This window comes from Cyprinus carpio, chromosome B11 (genome assembly GCF_018340385.1).
Source record: "Cyprinus carpio isolate SPL01 chromosome B11, ASM1834038v1, whole genome shotgun sequence".
NCBI lineage: Eukaryota > Metazoa > Chordata > Actinopteri > Cypriniformes > Cyprinidae > Cyprinus > Cyprinus carpio.
The window spans coordinates 9,799,711-9,822,845 of record NC_056607.1 but is presented as its reverse complement, the minus strand read 5'-3'; the positions used below and the strand labels follow the sequence as shown (position 1 = coordinate 9,822,845).

Genomic DNA, 23,135 nt, shown 5'->3' with positions numbered 1-23,135 from the left:
TTCTTTTTTTTTTTTATATAGAATCTAACTAAATAAATCATGTAAAATCTCCTAAATTATTTAATCTATGATACAATGAAATTAATACTATTAGTGAAATGCACTCGTTTATTTTAAGTTGATTCCCAAAGGCCTGTGATTTTGAGTAAGGCCTGTTTGTATTTGACTTTGAGTTTTTTGTCCAATTAAAAGATTGTATACATCCGCACAGCTCAAGTAGGAAAATGCTGAAAAATACTGGACTAGCATTAGCAAAGCTACTGCTCAGCATCACACCTCACAGTGTTAGTAAGCAGTTATCTAACCATAAGCTCCACTATTCTGCCCAGTGATAAAGTCAAAAACTTCAACGGAACAGAAACTCTTTCAAATGTCATACATAACCGAACATTAAACATTAATCCCTTCACACTCAAAAACAAAATTATGCTAATTCTATTACATAAATAGGTAGCTGTCATTCCTTAATATTTTTCAGTTTAATCAGTTCCTCAATTCAAGCCTCAAGACTGCTTAAGTGTTCTTAAAAACATGGTTTTATTAGTGGTTTTATAAGTGAAAAGATCTCAGTATTTTCTATAAAACACTGAACTACAAAATATATAAAAAAATATTTTCAAAAATAGTTAATTAAACCATCAACTTAAAATATGAAAAATAAAACACACAATATTTTTTAAATAAAAATTACAAGACACATTATTATTATTATTATTATTATTATTATTATTTACAGTGTATTGATGTAAAATGCATTAAATTACAAAAATCAAAAAGTTGTGCATAAACTGAAATCCATGATACAGAAACTTATGATAATAAAGTTTTTATCTCTGCAGGTTCTGCTGATGTTCTCACAGAACTGAACTACATCTCCTGCCAGATGGAAACAACATCTCTTTTAACTTCCTCTGTGTGCTCCTCAAAACATGAATGACTTGTTTACTTTCTTTACTTTTTGCACCTCTATCACTGATGTGTATATGTACAGCAGGAATGATAGCATAAGCATATGTACAGTATATAGCTACTGAATTCATATACTGAACATCAGGCCAGATAGAATCTTTGGAGCTTTTTTCCACATTTTCATTTTGGGAGAAAATGAATTTATATTGTTAAAATGCATTAAATGTTGTTCATGGGAGTTCAGTGATGCACACATTTTAATCAACTTTTATAATAAATACATGTACACAAGTTCTAACAAAGTCACATTTCAACTGTACCATGTTAGCCTATAAGCAATTTTACAAAATTAGCATAGTGCCTTGCTTGTTCAGTTTGTATTATCTGTCAATAGTCTTAATAATGAACAACTGAACTGCCTTAGTCTGTTTGCATGTTTTTATACATTAATAAGCAAATGTGTACCTACTGTAAAGTGAATAATATATTTCACATTTTTAATAAATGGTTCAGGGGTTTTGGCACATTTAAATGTTACTTTAACAATCTTTACTTGCAGACAAACAGGTTTTCATTTTCATTATGCATTGTGACCTCTACGGAGAGGATGATTTGTGGCAAGTCATTAGCACAATACTGCCTTGTATACAATAAAAGGTGAACTAAAAAAAATGCCATGATAAATGGTAAATGTTTTTGAAGAAACATAATTTCAGTATATTTTTGTTGAAATTTATCTGCGCAGAGTGTTTTATGGATGCTGACTGAAGAAGTGTGTTTTGGAGGAGTTTGCTATTTAAACTTTAATGCACGAAACTGGTGCACTTTGAGCACAACATTAACAGCTTGAATCTCCAACACACTTTGTCACTCATAAAACAATGACAGAAGAAACACTAACAACAGTTGGCCTTATACCATTTATTTATTTATTTTTATTTATAGTACTTCATTTTTGAAATGGGAATTTATTTCAATATGGTATTACTATAGAAATGTATCAAATTGCTGTTTTATTCAGTTAATGAACTAAAGAACTTAACAGTTGGCCTGTAGGTACATTGAGTTTTGGTAGTTATTGTGTCTGAGCAAGGGAAGAATTCATGTAATTTTAAAGATGCAGTCACTGAATATATTTTGTGCCAAAGCAATGATAAATGTTCCTGTCCAGTTTATGTAAAATACCACTTTTATCTCCGTGAAAACATGGCTTTGACAGTTACAGGTGAGCAAACACAAAAGCAGCAAAAAAAAGACCTAACAAACACATAACAAGAACAATAAAATTCTATATTGAATAATAATAATAATTAAACAAAACTACTACAATACTGCTACTATGCATCCCTGACTAATAAAAAAAAACAATAAAAAACATATTAATTAATCTATTTTATATAAATTTAATAAATAGTAATCAAATTATTATTTAATAGACATTTAATAAAATTAATTACTTGCATATTAAAATATTTTATATTTATTTAAAAATATAACATTGAATTCAATAAGATTAACTTCAGATTATTAAGATCATTAATGGTACAGTTATTTGTGCTACATTTGTGTAGCATGCTAATATGTCATTTTGAATTCAACCAGTGAGTACAAAAATGGTACATGCCCTAATCTGCCCTATGACACAGTGCACACAGCTATAAGTGTGGTCTATAAGTACACTTTCATCTACATAAACGAAACTGCACAATATATTAAAACATTTCCTGTGGTCTAATGTACTAATCCTCTCATTGTGTGAGTCTTGTTTTGTCTCTTTTCTCACGCTCGATGTAATGGAGTTTTTCATCTTCATAGTTTTTCAGCTCCTGAGTTTCAGTCCTACAGTAAGTGATTTATGTTGTATATCTTTTTAAATACTGTACGTCCATATTTGCAGTGAAAAAAGTGTCATTGTCTGAAATATTTCAGCATGTCTGTTATAGTGTGAAGTTTAAAATTGCATATACAAAGACATGAACTACAACTGAACTAAAACATTAATTATGCTATAGATTTTTTCCCCTATATGTAATCAGCTGTTAGAATATGAAATATTAGCTTAATTTGGTTAAAGAAATCAAAACATCTTTCTTACAAAAATGCATCGATTCACTACAGGAGGCCTTTGTTCACCCCCTGGAGCCATGTGAGACACTTTTTATTATAGATGGATGTGCTTTAGTTCACGTCTTTTGGACTGATACACTCTACACCCACTGATTGCCGTTAAACAGCTTGAAAGATCAAAGACAATTTTTAATATAACTCCGAATGGATTCGTCTGAAAGAAGAAAGTCATATACGTAATTTATGGGCTAATTTTCATTTTTGGGTGAACTAACCCTTTAAGCTTTTTGCAATAGTCCAGAGTGAGTTTTTTTCTGATTAATATACTCATGTGAACCAGTAAAGAGATGATGTCAAGTTATAACATCACTATGTTAAATGTGGTATTTTGTATTTGAATGACATGTACCTTCAACAAACAAACCTTTCTTTAAAGTTCGCAAATAATGTAAAATGACTTCCTGTAATTCTGATAAATTGTCTCTGCAGGTTCAACATCAAATACCACTGAACAAACTATTACAACAGCCATGAAAACATGTGCGTAATTGAGTTTATAAATCAGTTATTCTTACTCCATTCCATGTCCTCAAAATGACAATCAAGCTTTCAAGCTCATGACTACTTGTTAAAGATTTACTATAAGTGGTCATTATGTACAATTAATATATTGGGTTCAAAAGACAATCTCAAAAATGCAACTGGGATCCATTTTTAAAGTTTAATTGTACATGGTTTTTTCTACAGTGTTTAGTTCAGTAAAATGTAAAGAAATACATTGTACAAACTGTACAGTTGTTGTACAAACTGTATTTTGTATTGTTTTGACACAAATATGTGTTTTATAGTGCTGGTTTCCACTGGTCTTACTGTAATTTTGTCTGGACTCATGGGACTCATCTGTCTGTGCCGGTTTGCATGTAAGTATTTTAATGACAATTTTTATTTATTCATATGCACAGGAATAAAAACTGAAAATATAATACATTATCTCATTGTTTTTTTAGGTAAAAAAGAAGAAAACTGTAAGTAATTTAATTCATTTAAGTACTTACTCAGTAGTCTGTGATATGTAATGTAGGGTTTTTTTTTACATTGATTTATTGTTTCTTTTTCGTAAAAAAAAAAAAAAAAAAAAAAAAAAAAAAAGTATATCCATGAGCTGGAGCTTTAAATGATTAGCTTCTTATCTGATATAAACATATGAATCATACATATAGTATACTACAAAGTTAAATGTTGATTCTTAGAAATAAAACAAGACCAATAAAAACTGATGTGACCACTCAAGGAATTGGTATGGTGAGTTTCACTATAAACCATAATTAATAAGAACTGCCTTTAGGGACTTAATTATTGTTTATATAATTTAGAGTTGTTCTGGGCCTGCAGAAACACATTCTCTGATCACTTCTGTACCAGAAACATCTCAGCCCATATCTGCAGGTAAGAGAACATCATCATCAGGAAATTATCTCAGATAACACTTAAAAGAAACAGATGTCACCATGTGAGCTTAAAGTCTGAAACACTGTTCAGTGACCACAGCTTCTCAGAAACTGGAACTGGTCTTCAGCAGATCAGTATTATTTACCACATCTTCTCTTAAAAGAACATTTCACACCAAAATCAAAATCATTTACCTTAAACATCTCATAAAAGACAACAAACAACTTAAGCTTTATATTCAAAGTCCTCTGAAGTGATATGAAGATATTTTCCCTTAATCATGTAGATTGCTGCAGTGGTAATATATTTTTGTAGGCCAACCCAGAAGTAAGCATCACCATTGAGTTGATTATAATTTAATATTTACAATTTTAGTTGTCTTTATAATAAGCATTTTTAGATTTTTTTCCCCAATTCATACTGCAGTCAGTGCAGTGGATGAGTCTTAACTTTTATTAAGAATATATCTTTGGGTTTGAGACTTTAGTCTTTGCAACTTTACAGATCTTCTTTACACACCAAGAGCTTGTAACACTCCAATGAGAAAGGAAAAAGTGAAATCGCATCATATGACCCTTTTAAATTTTATCAGCTGTTTTTATAGCAGCCTCTGCTCTACGATTCCACCAGAGTCAGAAACATGTATGTATATTTTTGCTTTGCTTATAAGGGAATATTAAATCTGTGTTTAATGTTAACTTAAGATATTAAATATCACTTGACAGGGTTATCAGATAGAATCACCGATGTCTGTAATCATTATACAGTAGGTTGTTCATTCACTCATGACACAAAACTGCTATTCTGAATATTTTTACTTTTGCAAAACTACCTTCCTTCTTTTATTGTGTCTTTGCCCCAGATCTGTCACCTGTTAAAGTGATTAAAGCTGTACATGTTGTCTCACGATCAACATTCATCTTCATAGAAATGACCACACAATGCATTAATAGTTTGTGGTCTGATGTACCGCTTTCTTATTCACCCATTATTAGTCTCATTCAGTCTCTTTTCTCACACTCGCTGTTATGGAGGTGTTCATCTTCATAGTTTTTCAGCTCCTGATGGGGGTTCAGTCTTACAGTAAGTGATGTTTATTGTTTAATTATGATAAAATACTGTATGTAAACATTTGTAGTGAAGCAAGTTTATTTGTACAACACATTTCAACATGTGTGATCAGTACATGATGTGCATCAGTACACATAAACCTACAACCTCTCTGCGTATTATATTTGTATTAAAATTCATCAACCTGATAACCTGATTAAAATAGCATTTGAGTTCCTAGAAATAAGAAGGCTTTATTATTTGGATTTGGTCATGTAAACACATTATTTGGAATATCTCCCAATTAATATCCGAGTATAAAAACAGCCTCTTACCACTTCCGTTGTTAGTTCTTTCGGCATTCCTCCACCTCCCCATCTCCTCCTTTTATGTATATTTATTTCATTTATCTTTCTGTCTATAGGGGGGCTATCGGAGCTTGAGTAGAATAGTCTCTCTGAGCCCTCCATTGCAGACATAAAGCCAAATCTGTTTACAACTAATGCTAAGATTATACGGTCATGCAAACTTGTGAATTTAAATTTGCTCATATGTAAGAAATTCTGGATGTTACTTGATTGAGAAAAGCTATTGGAAATATACATTTTTAAAGGAGTCAAGACACTGGATTTTTTAAATCATTGTTTTTTTTTTAAAAAAAGGTTTACTTATAATGTTAATAAGTTTTTAGTGCACAAAAAAGTCCCACATTCTCAGTCACACCATTTTATAGCATTAAATAACAACCCAAAACCAAACTTATTCGAAAAATCTAAACTTGAATATACTTCTGTGTGATAAGAACTACCTAAAATTACAGAAACCATTTTTGGGAAAAATTTATTTTGAAATGTAATTAGATTTTTTGTTTTGACTCCAGCTAAAAATGTCCTATTCATTTATACGAAGAGGGGAAGGTTTATAACCTATACTAGTGGTTCTCAAACAGATTTCTGGAGCAAAAAAAAAAAAAAAAAAAAAAAAATGCTTTTTTGCATGTCTTCTTTGTCTGACAAACTAATTACAGGTCTTGGAGACTCAATGAGATGATGATCTGAATCAGGTGTGTTTGATAAAGGACACTATCATTAAAAATGTGCAGTATTGCGGGGGCTCCAGGAATATGTTTGGGAACCATTGCAGACAGTCATCGGGGGCACTCAAAATGTTTTGGCCTCACTTTTCAGCATGTGTGCAGCAGAATGGGTCTGAAATTGAAATACAGTTGGCTGTTTCATCTTTCAACAAAAGTTTCTTTGTTAACTCTCCATTACGCTGTGTCTTGTTTGCACTCAAATACTCCAAACATTTTTTTTTCCATAAATGAAAAGAAATTAACATACTAATATTTTCAAATCTCTCATTGCCTGTGTTGTACTATTCATTGTATATTTGGGTGCTGTTGTAAAGACATTTATAAGTTTGTTTAAAGGTTAAACCTAAACATGGACTTTAGTTGGAAAATGATGCATGTAAACATGGTCAGTAAGGAGGTGTAATGACTGATTGGTCTGTTTTGTTGCAGGATTTCCTAGAGTAAAAGTATCTCCAGATGTCATAAGAGAGTCCAGCTCAGTGAAGATCAGCTGTGAGACAGAACCACGTGTTATAGTGAATACATGTTATTTCTACATAAACAGAGGGGAGAAGAAATTAAAAACCAGTCCATCATGTGAGCTCGAGCTCACTGGTGCTGAAGTGTTCAGATGGGCAGCTGTAAAATCACCTGAATCACTCAACATTATCTGTTACTACACAGTGATAAATGTGCAAGGCTCATCCATAACATCATCTGATTCTGATCCTGCCACAGTAACGGTTCTAGGTGAGATATTTCACTGCTGTTCTTCTGTATTAGAAACTTTTATTCCAGTGTTTTTACTAACCATGGATTATTTTACGTTATACAGATTCACTTGATAAACTCATCATCAGTTAGTGATGATGATGTTACACCTATAGGGCACTTCTGAATGGATTGGATATTATTTGTAAAGACCCTTTTAATAGACTGTAAGAGTATATTACTACCTTAAGATATATATACTATTCTAAGGTAATAATATGCATATATTATCCTTTAGAAGTGAAAAAGGTACAAAAGATTCCCATTGAGGGTATTGCCCCAGTGACAAGCTGTTGTACCCCTAAAGATTCATCACTAAATTCATCAAATCAATTGTTAAAACTGATGTTTGCTGTTGTTTTTTCTCTAAAACCACACATTACTAAAGAACTAACAAGATATTTTAACAAGGACCTGTACCTTCAACAAGCAAGCTTATGTAAACAAGCTAATTATGTAAAATGTCTCTGTATAATGCTTGCAAATTCTCTCCGCAGTTTCAACATCAACCACTACTGAACAAACTACTTCAACAGCCATGAAAACCTGTGAGTAATTGAGTTTGCGAATCAGTTATTCTTATCCCATTCTGAATGTCCTCAAAATGACAATCACTCTCTCCAGCTCATGATTTGTCTAACATTTTCTATAATGTACAGTACATGACCACACATTTTATGATGTCTTTTCACTAGTATTAGCTATAAAGTACACTTCTGAAACCACAACATACAGTAAAACTGGTAAATTGCTAATCTGTAATTGCTTTTCTGGTTATTCTAGATTAAATTTGAAAAATGATCCCCTTCTAAAAACTGATGGCCCTTGCGATATTATTTTTATATCAGCAGACCTCCTAACCAAGATAAACCCGCCAATCAGTACAGCAAAGGAAAACAGAAAAGTTCATCCACTCTTTCTTGAAGGTAAATGTTGTCTGTGTAGAATTAATTTCTTGGATTCAAAAGTTCAAATATAGCTCAAAATTATTTTCAAAGTTTATTGGTACATCAGTAACTCATGGTAGATCCTGAATGATACTAAATCTTGTTCATTTACTCACAACACAAAACTGCTATTCTGAATATTTGTATAAACTAAAACCTTTTTTTTCTCCTTTTGTGATCATAACATGTGGTATATAAAATGTAAATCTAATTTAATAATACATCTACAAAAAACTTCTGATTTAGTGCTATATCATTCCCTTATTGCTTTCACACTTAAAAGGTTCAAAGATAATGACAAGTCCCAGGTTTCAAATACCAATTAAATTTAATAAGATAATCAACACAGAAGAGTCCAATAAATACAACAGTATGTAAAACCCAAGCAACAACCGACAGCTGGAAATTCAGTTGCCACTCCTCAGGTTTCAAATATAAAAATACATTTAATAAGATAAACCACAAAGAAATGTCCAACGAATGCAACAGTATTTCAAAAAACAAGCAACGACCGAAAGTCCATGAAAATTGAAATTAAGGTAGAATAACTGAAAGTCTGTGACAACTGAAATATAAACATGGATTAAAGAATTATTTTTCCTTCTGATAGGCTCATGGCTTTCACTGGTATTGGTTTATTTCTGTCTGGACTCATAGGATTCATCTGTCTGTGCCGCTTTACCAGTAAGTACAATGTACAGGTTTAGTTGTTCATAAACTAAACTCCATGATACAGAAATATATGATAATAAAGTCTGTATCTCTGCAGGTTCTGCTGATGTTCTCACAGAACTGAACTACATCTCCTGCCAGATGGAAACAACATCTCTTTTAACTTCCTCTGTGTGCTCCTCAAAACATGAATGACTTGTTTACTTTCTTCACTTGTTGCCTTTAAACACAAAAAATGATATGTACAGAAAGATAATACAGTATTTAGCTACTGAATTTATATACTGATCAGCAGACCACACAGAATCTGTGGAGCTTTTTTTCCCCACATTTTGATTTTGGGAGAAAATAGATTTTTTTTTATGGGTAAAATGTGTTAAATGTAGGTGAAAGTCATCTGTGGAGTTAAGATGCAGATTCATTACAAGATCAGAGATCGGTACAGATCTGAGGCTTAAGAAATATAAAATCTAATTTATGTCATTTTTTTGTATTTTATTTTTTTATCAACAATTGTAACATATACATGTACAAGAGTACATGTATAATAAAGTTGCAGCATGGTATAAACAATTTCATAAAATTTGCATAATGCCTTTAATTTGTAATATTTTCAGTTTCAGTTGTCTGATCAAAGAGCAACTGACCGCTTGACATTGTCTGCATGTTTTATGCATTAATGAGCAAACGTGTACCTAATAAAGAGACTACAAGGTGAATAATGTATTCCACATTCTTAATTTTGTTATTATGATCTTATGTTTTTCAAGTGTATTAATGGTACAGATGTTTTTGGCACATTTATGTGTTACTTTTACAAAACTACCTTCCTTCTTTTAGTGTGAGTCTTTGCCCCAGATCTGTCGTCTGTTAAAGTGAATATAGCTGTACATGTGGTCTCACGATCTGTGTTCACCTTCGTAACTGACTGTTCAATGCATTAAACAGTTTGTGGTCTGATGTTCCACTTCCTTATTCACCCATTATTAGAGTCTCATTCTGTATCTTCTCTCACACTCGCTGTTATGGAGTTGTTCATCTTCATAGTTTTTCAGCTCCTGATGGAGGTTCAGTCTCACCGTAAGTGATGTCTATTGTTTAATTTTGATTAAACACTGTATGTCCACATTTGTCTAGCATATTTCAGCATTTGTGTTCAGTACGTTTTAGTAATACTGCAAACACTTGAACCTACAACTTCTCTGTTTTACATTAGCTATGTCATGAAAATCCATTACCTGATTGCAATTATCTGTTTGAGTTCCTAAAAAATAAGAAGCTTTTATTAAATGGACTTGGTCTTGTAAACACCCTTGGAATATCCACTGTAGTATTCATTTACATCTGCACATGTTCATATGAAAGTAATTCCGGGTGTTACTTGATTGAGAAATTGAAACATTTTTAGGGGTCCAGACATTGGATTTTTAATAAGTTCCTTGAGGCTCACTTTTAATGTTAATAAGTTTTTGTGGATGCTGTTTTTATACAAACCTGATTCCAAAAAAGTTGGGACACTGTACATATTGTGAATAAAAACAGAATGCAATGATGTGGAAGTTTCAAATTTAAATATTTTATTCAGAATACAACATAGAGGACATATCAAATGTTTAAACTGAGAAAATGTATCATTTTAAGGGAAAAATGAGTTGATTTTAAATTTCATGGCATCAACACATCTCAAAAAAGTTGGGACAAGGCCATGTTTACCACTGTGTGGCATCCCCTCTTCTTTTTATAACAGTCTGCAAATGTCTGGGGACTGAGGAGACAAGTTTAGGAATAGGAATGTTGTCCCATTCTTGTCTAATACAGGCTTCTAGCTGCTCAACTGTCTTAGGTCTTCTTTGTCGCATCTTCCTCTTTATGATGCGCCAAATGTTTTCTATGAGTGAAAGATCTGGACTGCAGGCTGGCCATTTCAGTACCCGGATCCTCCTTCTACACAGCCATGATGTTGTAATTGATGCAGTATGTGGTCTGACATTGTCATGTTGAAAAATGCAAGGTCTTCCCTAAAAGAGACGACGTCTAGATGGGAGCATATGTTGTTCTAGAACTTGGATATACCTTTCAGCATTGATGGTGCCTTTCCAGATGTGTAAGCTGCCCATGCCACATGCACTCATGCAACCCCATACCATCAGAGATGCAAGCTTCTGAACTGAGCGCTGATAACAACTTGGGTTGTCCTTGTCCTCTTTAGTCCGGATGACATGGCATCCCAGTTTTCCAAAAAGAACTTCAAATTTTGATTTGTCTGACCACAGAACAGTTTTCCACTTTGCCACAGTCCATTTTAAATGAGCCTTGGCCGAGAGAAAACGCCTGCGCTTCTGGATCATGTTTATATATGGCTTCTTTTAGGCCTATAGAGTTTTAACCGGCAACGGCGAATGGCACGGTGGATTGTGTTCACCGACAATGTTTTCTGGAAGTATTCCTGAGCCCATGTTGTGATTTCCATTACAGTAGCATTCCTGTATGTGATGCAGTGCCGTCTAAGATCACGGGCATCCAGTATGGTTTTCTGGCTTTGACCCTTACGCACAGAGATTGTTCCAGATTCTCTGAATCTTTGGATGATATTATGCACTGTAAATGATGATAACTTCAAACTCTTTGCAATTTTTCTCAGATAAACTCCTTTCTGATATTGCTCCACAATTTTTCGCCGCAGCATTGGGGGAATTGGTGATCCTCTGCCCATCTTGACTTCTGAGAGACACTGCAACTCTAAGAGGCTCTTTTTTACCCAATCATGTTGCCAATTGGTCCTCCAGCTGTTCCTTATATGTACATTTAACTTTTCCGGCCTCTTATTGCTACCTGTCCCAACTTTTTTTGGAATGTGTAGCTCTCATGAAATCCAAAATGAGCCGATATTTGGCATGACATTTCAAAATGTCTCACTTTCAACATTTGATATGTTATCTATATTCTATTGCGAATAAAATATAAGTTTATGAGATTTGTAAATTATTCCATTCACACTCACAATTTGTACAGTGTCCCAACTTTTTTGGAATCGGGTTTGTAGCATCAAATAACTAAAACCAAACTTATTAGAAAAATCACTTAAACATACATCAGTAGCTGCGTTTACATGGACCCTATTAATCCGATCGAAATAGGACTAGAAAGTGAAAGTGAAAGTCGTGACATTTGTCAAGTATGGTGACCCATACTCGAAATTGGTGCTCTGCATTTAACCCATCCAAGTGCACACACACAGCAGTGAGAAGTGAACACACCGTGAACACACCCGGAGCAGTGGGCAGCCATATATCCAGCACCCAGGGAGCAACTGAGGGTTCAGTGCCTTGCTCAAGGGCACTTCAGCCATGGTTATTGAGAGTGGAAGAGAGCGCTGTTCATTCACTCCCTCCCACCTACAACTCCTGCCAGCACCGAGACTCGAACCTGCGACCTTCTGGTTACAAGTCCAAATCTCTAACCATTAGGCCACAGCTGCCCCCTGAAGCACAGTCAGAATAAAAAGGTCACATGTAAACATGTCAATCGGATTGAATCGACTAAAATTTCGATTAGATTGTAAGGGGTGGTTTATTCCTTTTGTAATCCGAGCGAGAGGACATGTAAACACTTGATCGGATTGAAAACCGAAACCGGAAAGTACTGCGCATGCGCAGTGACGTAGAAATAGCGTTATGACGTATGACGCACGGAACAAGGTTTTCTTCCAGGCAAATAAATGTGTTCTGTCATTATAAAACTCCCCTTTCACTCAGCGTATATGAAATGGAACAGGACCAAGTCCCACCAGTCCTTGTTTAAGACTCTCATCAACAGACGATTAGTTTTGGGTGCGGGAAGGGGCACTTTTACAAGTTTTATTTATTTATTTTAAAGTAACGTTAAGCAGCACAACAGTTCATGTGCTGGTTGTCATCTAATTAGGACCCTAAGTAGATAAATATTGTGTGCTTTTTAAAACAGTATGCGACAGCAGCGGGAAACTGTATATTCATGCAGTGTGCACATGTCAAAAGAGTAAATCCGATCAGAAGCTTGTGACATATAAACTCGCATATCAACCCGATCACTTTATTTAGCGTTCATGTAAACAGAATGAATTAATTCCGATGGAAGCAAAAAGTGTCCATGTAAACACACCTACTGTGATAAGAACTATACCTAAATGACAAAAACCATCTTTGGTAAAAATTTACTTGAAGTGTAATTTGATTTTTTATTTTGGCTCAAACTAAAAATGTCCCATTCGTTTACATGCATCATGATCCCTGTCTATGATTCTTGAGTCTCTGTTCATGGACATTGCTTCTGCTCTTGCTCCGTGTCCCTTTGTTATATCCTTGTGTTTGTTTTCTTGTTTTGCCAATAAACTACTTGCATTTGGATCCACTTCACTTTGTCTGTGTCTCAGCATAACAGAATGAAACAAACAAGGGTAAATAACAAAGGAACACTGAGCAGGAGCAAGACCAGAAATCTAAGGCAGGAGCATCAACAGGGAAACATGAGGGGAACAAACAAGACAGAGCTACAAACTAAGAGTCCATGAACAGAGACATAAGAAACACAGACAGGGATCATGACAACATGGTGACGGCAGGTTTTATAGCCTATACTAGTAGTAATACTAGAGTACACAATCATTTTATAATACGTAGGACATGTAAGCAATGAAACATGATGTTTTACAAAGACTTCCTATCGTAAAAGGATCAAAGCAAATTTGATTTCTCATGTCATGGCGCCTTTAAAGTAATAAATAAATAAATAAATAAAAAATAAATAAATATTTCCATAAATTAAAATAAATTAACATATTAATATTTTCAAATCTCTCATGTACAACATTTTACTATTCTTTGTTTATTTTGGTGCTGCTGCAAAGACATTTATGAGTTTGCTTAAAAGTTAAACCTTAACATGGACTGTAGTTGGAAAATGATGCATGTAAACATGGTCTATAAAGAGATGTAATGACTGATTGAACTGTTTTGTTGCAGAATTTCCTAAAGTAAAAGTATCTCCAGATGTCATAAGAGAGTCCAGCTCAGTGAAGATCAGCTGTGAGACAGAACCACGTGTTATAGTGAATACATGTTATTTCTACATAAACAGAGGGGAGAAGAAAATGAAAACCAGTTCATCATGTGAGCTCGAGCTCACTGGTGCTGAAGTGTTCAGATGGGCAGCTGTAAAATCACCTGAATCACTCAACATTATCTGTTACTACACAATGATAAATGTGCAAGGCTCATTCATACCATCATCTGATTCTGATCCTGCCACAGTGACAGTTCTAGGTGAGATATTTCACTGCTGTTCTTCTGTATTGATTATTTAACGTTATACAGATTCACTTGATAAACTCATCATCAGTTAGTGATGATGATGTTACACCTATAGGGCACTTCTGAATGGATTGGATATTATTTGTAAAGACCCTTTTAATAGACTGTAAGAGTATATTACTACCTTTAGGTATACATACTACTCTAAGGTACTAATATGCATATATTATCCTTTAGAGGTGAAGAAGGTACAAAAGATTCCCATTGAGGGTACTGCCCCAGTGACAAGCTGTTGTACCCCTAAAGATTCATCACTAAATTCATCAAATCAATTGTTAAAACTGACGTTTGCTGTTGTTTTTCCTCTAAAACCACACATTACTAAAGAACTAACAAGATATTTTAAAAAGGACTTGTACCTTCAACAAGCAAGCTTTGTTTTAAAGTTTGATACTTATGTAAAATGTTTTTCTATAATGCTTGCAAATTCTCTCCGCAGTTTCAACATCAACCACCACTGATAATATGACCGCAACAACCATGAAAACCTGTGAGTAATTGAGTCTGTGAATCAGTTATTCTTATCGCATTTTGAATGTCCTCAAAATGACAATCGCTCTCTCCAGCTCATGATTTGTCTATAATTGTCATTTTCTATAATGTACATCACCACAAACCACAAAATGCATTAATCATCAGCACGAACTGTAATGTCCACTTCTGAAACCACAACATACAGTAAAACCGGTAAGTTGCTAATAATAGCCTTTCTGGTTATTCTAGATTAAATTTGAGAAATTATTACTTTCTAAAAACTAATTCAACTTACATTGTTATTTTTATATCAGCAGACCTCCAAACCAAGATAAACCTGCCAATCAGTACAGCAAAGGAAACCATGAGTAAGTTCATCCACTCTTTCTTGATGGTTAAAGTCACTGTGTGGAATTACTGTAATATGTTGGATTCAAAAGTTTAAATATATATATGTAGCTGGGAATTATTTTCAAAGTTTATTGGTACATCAGTAACTCATAGTGGTAGATCCTGGATGATACTAAAAGCTTACTCGTTCACTCACAACACAAAACTGCTATTCTGAATATTTGTAAAAACTAAAACCTTAAAAAGTTCCACCTTTTGTGATCATATCATGCAGAATGTTAATGTTAAATTAATTAAATAGCAAAAATCTACTAACAATTTATCTAATTTAGTGCCATGTTCTTTCCCTTATTGCAATATAGACATGGATTAAATCATTATCAATATAAACATGGATTAAATCACAGCTATTTTTAGATTTAAATGGAATAAGAATAAGAAAAAAAAACTTGACTTACAACCCCAATTCCAGAAAAGTTAGGATGTTTTGTAAAATGCAATAAAATCAAGAATATGTGATTTTTTTATTCTCTTTAACTTTTATTTAATTGACAAAAGTACATCGAAAAGATTTGCAAAGTTTTCACTGACCAACGTAAATGTATTTTGTAAATATGAACAAATTTTTATTTTATTGGCTGCTACACATTCTAAAAAAGTTTGGACAGAGGCAAAATAAAAGCGAAAAGGTTATAGAATATCCATGTTAAACTGTTTTGAAACAGCTCACAGTAAGCAGGTGAATTGGTAATAGGTCAGGGTCTCATGTTTGGGTATAAAAGGAGCATCTCAGTCTTTGCAAGCAAAGCTAGATCATGGATCATCACTTTGTGCCAAATTTCATGAGAGAAGTTTCAAACAAATCAAAAATCACCTCTCGCAATGCAAAATCTCAAAGAATTTAGGTCTTTTACCAACTCCAATATATAATAATGTGAACATTTTCAGGGAATACAGAGGAATCTCAGTCTGTGTCGGGCAAGGCAGGACACCTCAGTTGAATGTGCATGACCTTTGAGCCCTCAGATGACATTGCATAAGAAACCATCATGCTGCGGTGTTAAATATAGCCACATGTGCTCAGGAGTACTTCTGAAAACTGCTGTCCATTAACACAGTCTGCCGCTGCATCAAGAAATGCAACTTGAATCTCTGTAACTCTAGGAGAAAGCTATACATCAATTCCATTAATTGATGTCGCCGGGTTCTCTGGGCCAGAGCTCATCTCACATATTCAAAAAACAGTGGAAATGTGTCCTGTGGTAAGAAGAGTCCACATTTCAATGTGTTTCTGAGAAAAATTATATTGAGTTCTCAATCCCAAAGACCAAAGGGACCATCCAGACTTTCATCAGCGACAGAAGCAAAGGTGCAAGCATTGGTGCAAACGTCATGGGTGACTGCCATATGTGCGAAGCTACCATTGACATGGAGGCATATATTGAAATTGTACAGAGAAAGAAACTGCCATCAAGATTATGTCTTTAGTCCATGGTTATTAGATCAAGACAATGCCAGCTCTTATTCTGCATGTGCTACAACAGCATGGTTACGTGTGAAGGTGAATGTGGTAGACCAGCCTGCCTGCAGTCCAGATCTGTCTCCTATTGAAAATGTATGATCAGTCATGAAAAGGAGAATCAAACGACGAAAGTCAAACACTGCTGAACATCTGAAGTGTTGTATCAGATGAGACTGGACAAAAAGTTTGCTCGCAAAACTTTAACAATTAGTATCCTCAATTCCCAAACAATGAAACATTGTAATTAAAAGGAAAGTTGATGTGACACAGTGTTAAACGTGCCTCTGTCCCAACTTTTTTGGAGTGTGTTGCAGCCATCAAAATCAAAATTTGTCTATATTTACAACATAAAATTAAGTTGGTCAGTAAAAACATTGGAATTACTTTGTACTTTATATCAACTAAATAAAAGTTAAAGAGAATGAACAGATAACATATTCTTGATTTTATGGCATTTCACAAAACCTCCCAACTTTTCCTGAATAGGGGTTGTAAGACAATGCAGTTTAAGAAACTTGATTGTGGGGTTGGGGGGGATGTCTATTCCCAATTTTAAATGATATAATCCAGCTTTCCAAATAAAACCGCTTAAAACCTGGGTTAATCCTGATTCTTCAGTTCCATGGTGAGATTTAGATTTGAGTATTACCCATCCTGATTGCTTAAAAGATCTCCCATTTCCAGAGGTTTTTAAATGTTCTAAGAAAAATTATGGACCAATTATTGAATACTCCCTTGATGTATGGAAAAAGGTTGAGAAAATGATGAGAGGCCCCTTTTTATACACCAAGACCATTATGGCATAATAATTGTTTCTGCACTGGTAATAATCCCCCAAAATCAGAGCTTGGTCTGATTGTGGCATTCCCTGAAAGATATTTTCGATGATAAAAGCCTCAAATCATTTCAGGACTTAAGTACAGTTTCTCTTTACCAGTTGTTTTTTCTTTCTATATTTAAGGTCAGCTCTAAAAGCCTATGGTGTTCCCTGGGCACACCATCTGTGGGAGTGGCTGGACTCTAATACCCCTTTTAGTGGCATAGTTTCCAAGGTCTATAACTCAGTTCTTCTAATGCAGTACTCTTATATTCCAGCTATTTCCTTTTGGGAATGGGAAGGTTTAGCTAAACCTGATTGGGATGTGGTTTAGGTCAGATGTTTCACAGCATCTAAGAGCCTGGCACCTTAGATGATAAATGTATTAATAGGGCATCTTTTAACTCGTAGGTTATTGTTTATGAAGGTTAGATCAGATCCATACTGTCATCTCTGTAGTAAATCTGCAGTAGGTTCTTATTTGCACATGTTCTGGAAATGTATGGTGTTTTCTCTGCTTTTTCTACTGTTAGATGACTCTGCTCTCAAGTTGAACTCTCATTAAAACAGGATTTTATTAGCAGCAAGCACTGCTGCCAAATGACTATTTTAAAACTGTGGATAGAACAATCCACCCCTGCAACCTTCATTTGGTTATCCTATTGTTTTGTTGGAAGGTACAACTACCAAGTGTCACGTCAACAGCGCAACTGACAAGACTATTCAGAGCTGGGCAATAATTGCAGAGATATTATTAGATAAGCTAAAATGTTGGCATTGTAACTGTGTAGACCTGATAATTTCTTTTCCCCCTTTACATATGTGAACAATTTTCATGGAATCTGTTTGTATATATAGTTCAGCAGAGTTTTGATTTATGTTCTTGATATAGGAAATTAAATTCCAATAAAAATGTTGATAAAAAAAAACCCATAAATTCACATATAATTTTATGTAATGTTTTGGAGTCATGTGGAACCAATTTACGTTCAATTATGAAAAGCCAAAAAAAAAAAAAAAAAAACTTGATAAAAATCAAGTCATTAAATCATTTTTACTTTTGAAAGGCTTCTGTCTGGACTCATAGGATTCATCTGTCTGTGCTGCTTTACCAGTAAGTACAATGTACAGGTTTAGTTGTTCATAAACTGAACTCCATGATACAGAAATATATGATAATAAACTTTGTATCTCTGCAGGTTCTGGTGATGTTCTCACAGAACTGAACTACATCTCCTGCCAGATGGAAACAACATCTCTTTTAACTTACTCTGTGTGCTCCTCAAAACATGAATGACCTGTTTATGTTCTTCACTTGTTGCCTCTGATGAAGAAAAAAATTATATGTAAAGATTATATAGCATAAAGCAACTGAATTCATATTTTGATTTTGGTAGAAAATAAATTTTATATTGGTGAAATGTGTTAAATGTAGCTGAAAGCATCTGCGAGTCATCTGTGGAGTTCAGCGACTGGTACAGATTTAAGAAATATTAAATCTAATTAATGTAGTTTTTAGATACTTTTTAAATCATAAATTACAATATATACATGTACACAAATTTGCAGAATGTTACTTAATTGTTTAAGTTGTATTATTTTCTCTGTCAATTGTCTGATCAACGAGCAACTAAACCACTTTACTTTTGTAAGCATGTTTTATGCATTATTGAGCAAACATGTACCTAATAAAGTGACTTTAAAGTGAATAATGTATTCCACATTCTTAATTTTGTTATTATGATCTCTTCTTTTTCAAGTGTATTAATGGTACAGGTGTTTTGAAACATTTATATGTTACTTTTACAAAACTACCTTCCTTCTTTTAGTGTGTCTTTGCCCCAGATCTGTCACCTGTTAAAATGAAGAAAGCTGTACATATGGTCTCACGATCAACGTTCATCTTCATAGAAATGACCACACAATGTATTAAATAGTTTGTGGTCTGATGTACCATTTCCTAATTCACTCTTTGTGAGAGTCTCATTCAGTCTCTTTTCTCACACTCGCTGTAATGGAGTCATTCATCTTCATAGTTTTTAATCTTCTGATGGAGGTTCAGTCTTACAGTGATGTCTATTTGTTTAATAAAAAGACTATAAACTGAATAATGTATTCCACATTCTTAATTTTGTTATTATGATCTAGTGTTTTTCAAGTGTATTAATGGTACAGGTGTTTTTGACACATTTATAAATTACTTTTACAAAACTACCTTCCTTCTTTTAGTCTTTGCCCCAGATCTGTCATCTGTTAAAGTGAATATAGCTGTACATGTGGTCTCACGATCTGTGTTCACCTTCATAACTGACTGTTCAATGCATTAATAGTTTGTGGTCTGATGTTCCACTTCCTTATTCACCCATTATTAGAGTCTCATTCAGTCTCTTTTCTCACACTCGCTGTTATGGAGCTGTTCATCTTCATAGTTTTTCAGCTCCTGATAGAGGTTCAGTCTTACAGTAAGTGATGTCTATTGTTTAATTTTGATGTACTGTAAGTGATGTCTATTGTTTATTTTTGATGTACATTTATATAACTTATTTCAGCATTTGTGTTCAGTACGTTTTAGTAATACTGCAAACACTTAAACCTACAAATTATTATTGGTGTATTAGTTTTACATTAGCCATGTCATGAGAATTCATTACCTGGTTGCAATTATCTGATTAAACATATGAGTTCCTAGAAATAAGAAATAAGATACATTTTATTAATTGGACTTGGTCGTGTAAACACCCTTGGAATATCCACTGTAGTATTCATTTACATCTGCACATGTTCATATGAAAGTAATTCTGTGTGTTACTTGATTGAGAAATTGAGAAAAGTGCAGGCATTGAAAATATAAAAAAATTTCTTTTTTTCGAGACACTGGATTTTTACAATTATTTTAATATTTTCCTTGAGGCTCACTTATAATGTTAATAAGGTTTTGTGCATGCTGTTTTTATAGCATCAAATAACTAAAACCAAACTTATTAGAAAAATCACTTAAACATACATCAGTGTGATAAGAATTTTTTTTTTTATTTTGGCTCAAACTAAAATATGTTTACATGCATCACGATCCCTCTATGATTCTTGAGTCTCTGTTCATGGACATTGCTTCTGCTCTTGCTCAGTGTCCCTTTGTTATTTACCTCTGTTTGTTTTCTCGTTTTGCCAATAAACTACTTGCATTTGGATCCACCTCACTTCGTCTGGGTCTCAGCATAACAGAATGAAACAAACAAGGGTAAATAACAAAGGAACACTGAGCAGGAGCAAGACCAGAAATCTAAGGCAGGAGCATCAACAGGGAAACATGAGGGGAACAAGGTCACAAACAAGACAGAGCTACAAACTAAAAGTCCATGAACAGAGACATAAGAAACACAGACAGGGATCACGACAACATGGTGACGGCAGGGTTTATAATCTATACTAGTAGTTCTCAAGCAGATTTCTGGAGCCTCAAACACTGCACATTTTGCATGTCTTCTTTTTCTGACACAATCAATTTATAATACGTAGGACATGAAAACAATGAAACATGTTTTACAAAGACATTGTTCATTGTTTATTTGGGTGATGTTGTAAAGACATTTATAAGTTTGTTTAAAGGTTAAACCTATACATGGACTGTAGTTGGAAAATGATGCATGTAAACATGGTCAGTAAAGAGATGTAATGACTGATTGAACTGTTTTGTTGCAGGATTTCCTAGAGTAAAAGTATCTCCAGATGTCATAAGAGAGTCCAGCGCAGTGAAGATCAGCTGTGAGACAGAACCACATGTTACAGCGAATAAATGTGATTTCTACATAAACAGAGAGGAGAAGAAAATGAAAACCAGTCCATCATGTGAGCTGGAGCTCACTGGTGCTGAAGTGTTCAGATGGGCAGCTGTAAAATCACCTGAATCACTCAACATTATCTGTTACTACACAATGATAAATGTGCAAGGCTCATTCATAACATCATCTGAATCTGATCCTGCCACAGTGACAGTTCTAGGTGAGATATTTCACTGCTGTTCTTCTGTATTAGAAACTTTTATTCCAGTGTTTTTACTAACCATGGATCATTTTACGTCATACAGATTCACTTGATAAACATCATCAGTTAGTAATGATGATGTTACACCTATAGGGCACTTCTGAATGGATTGGATAATATTTGTAAAGACCCTTTCAATAGATTGTATAGTACAAATTAAGATACTGTCCCAGTGACAAGTTGTTGTACCAGTGATGCGCGGGTCAATGTATAAATAACCCGCACCCGACCGACGTTTTCAACTAACCCGCCCGCAACTCGAACCGCAAAAAAAAGAAAAAGAAAATATTGTACCCGACCAGCTTCTTTTTTTAAAAGTAGTAAATGCCTCATCGTAGCGCAGGGGGCGTAGAATTAGGGTGAGGACGCCACGTGTCCCTACCAATGTCCAGCGACTGCCAAACTGTCCCTAGCGATAATTTTGAAAAAACAATTAAATATATGTAGATGTTTTGTAATTTCGCCATCTGATGACGCACTCGGCATGAAACATCCATTCCCATTGAATATTATTACCTAAGAAGTTAAAGTAAATAGGCTACGTTTAGAAAACGGCGCGCTTTCAGGACGCGCATTTATTATTTTTTACATGGGCGGAATGTAGTCACTCACCGGAACAAGAAGCGCAACAGCTGAGGAACTGAACTGCAGGCGTGACGGTTAGAGCGGTTCTCGTTCTCGAGTCAAGAACCGGTTGCATCGGTTTTCTGGATCACCAGTACAACTGAAACCGAGAACCGTTTCTGTCGGAAGCGTCCGATTTGAGAACCGAGGAGCTGATGATACCGTGCAATGCGTGATTCAGCCTGAAGCAGAATGACACACAGCGCGTCTGAACCGAACTGGTTCTTCTGGTGATTGATTCTGAACTGATTGTGTGCTAATGTTATGAGCGCGGGTAAACCGAAGGCTTGAATGAAGGGCGAAACGTAAGTTTATTTATTAACAAATAAATCGCAATGGATTATGTATAGTAAGTGGATCATGGTTTCTGCGCTGATGACACCTAAATTATTTACTTTTATCTTCAAGACTTAAATCCTCGTATGCACATTTATTGCTGTTACTGTATTTGGGTGCGTTGTTGCAAAAACTTAAATTGTAAACTTTTCATGATTATGAGGTTTTTAACTGACTAAAGTTATGATTACTGACTGTATATTTTTAATGTTTGATAGACTTGACGCCATTACGTCATCACCAATGACGTCATTACGTCGAGCGTAAACGAACCGGTGAAACTGGTTTTTTTCAACCGGTTTATTGAATCGAACTGTCCGAAAGAACCTGTTCGCGGAAAAGAACCAAACTTCCCATCACTAGACTGAGCTCATGTGTCATCTTCGCGCCAGTTATTCAGCCAATAAAGTGAAGGCCTATGTATTTCAAAATTTGTGTCTAGTACTATATAAATTACAAAGGCTTAATTGCCATCTTTATTTTCAAACGACCCGACCGACCGCTCATTTTGGATCAACCCGCGCATCACTGTTGTACCCCTAAAACTACATCACTAAATTCATCAAATCAATTGTTAATACTAACGTTTATGTTGTTGTTTTCCCTCCAACAAGCTTTGCTTTGCTTTAAAGTTTGATAACAATTTAAAATGTCTTCTCTATAATGCTGATATATTGTCTCT

General features: G+C 34.4%; 1 protein-coding gene and 1 long non-coding RNA gene across 6 annotated transcripts in view; both read left to right on the top strand.

The window, feature by feature from the left end:
• Positions 1-8,878: 8,878 nt before the first annotated feature.
• Positions 8,879-9,659, top strand: LOC122138884. Its single transcript, XR_006155862.1, has 2 exons — positions 8,879-8,952; positions 9,038-9,659. It is a non-coding gene; the product is annotated as an uncharacterized LOC122138884 (long non-coding RNA).
• A 264-nt stretch (positions 9,660-9,923) lies between these two features.
• LOC109064856 overlaps positions 9,924-23,135 on the top strand; it is a 30,611-nt gene continuing 17,399 nt past the window's right edge. For 3 of the 5 annotated variants that reach the window (XM_042733816.1, XM_042733815.1, XM_042733813.1), the window contains exons 1-2: positions 19,673-19,914; positions 21,152-21,451. In XM_042733816.1, the coding sequence (XP_042589750.1) occupies positions 19,794-19,914; positions 21,152-21,451 (421 nt within the window). In that variant the 5' untranslated portion in view covers positions 19,673-19,793. Of the gene's footprint in view, positions 10,021-19,670; positions 19,915-21,151; positions 21,452-23,135 lie in introns of those variants that run through there. The other 2 variants (XM_042733817.1, XM_042733814.1) reach the window with 2 other exon arrangements.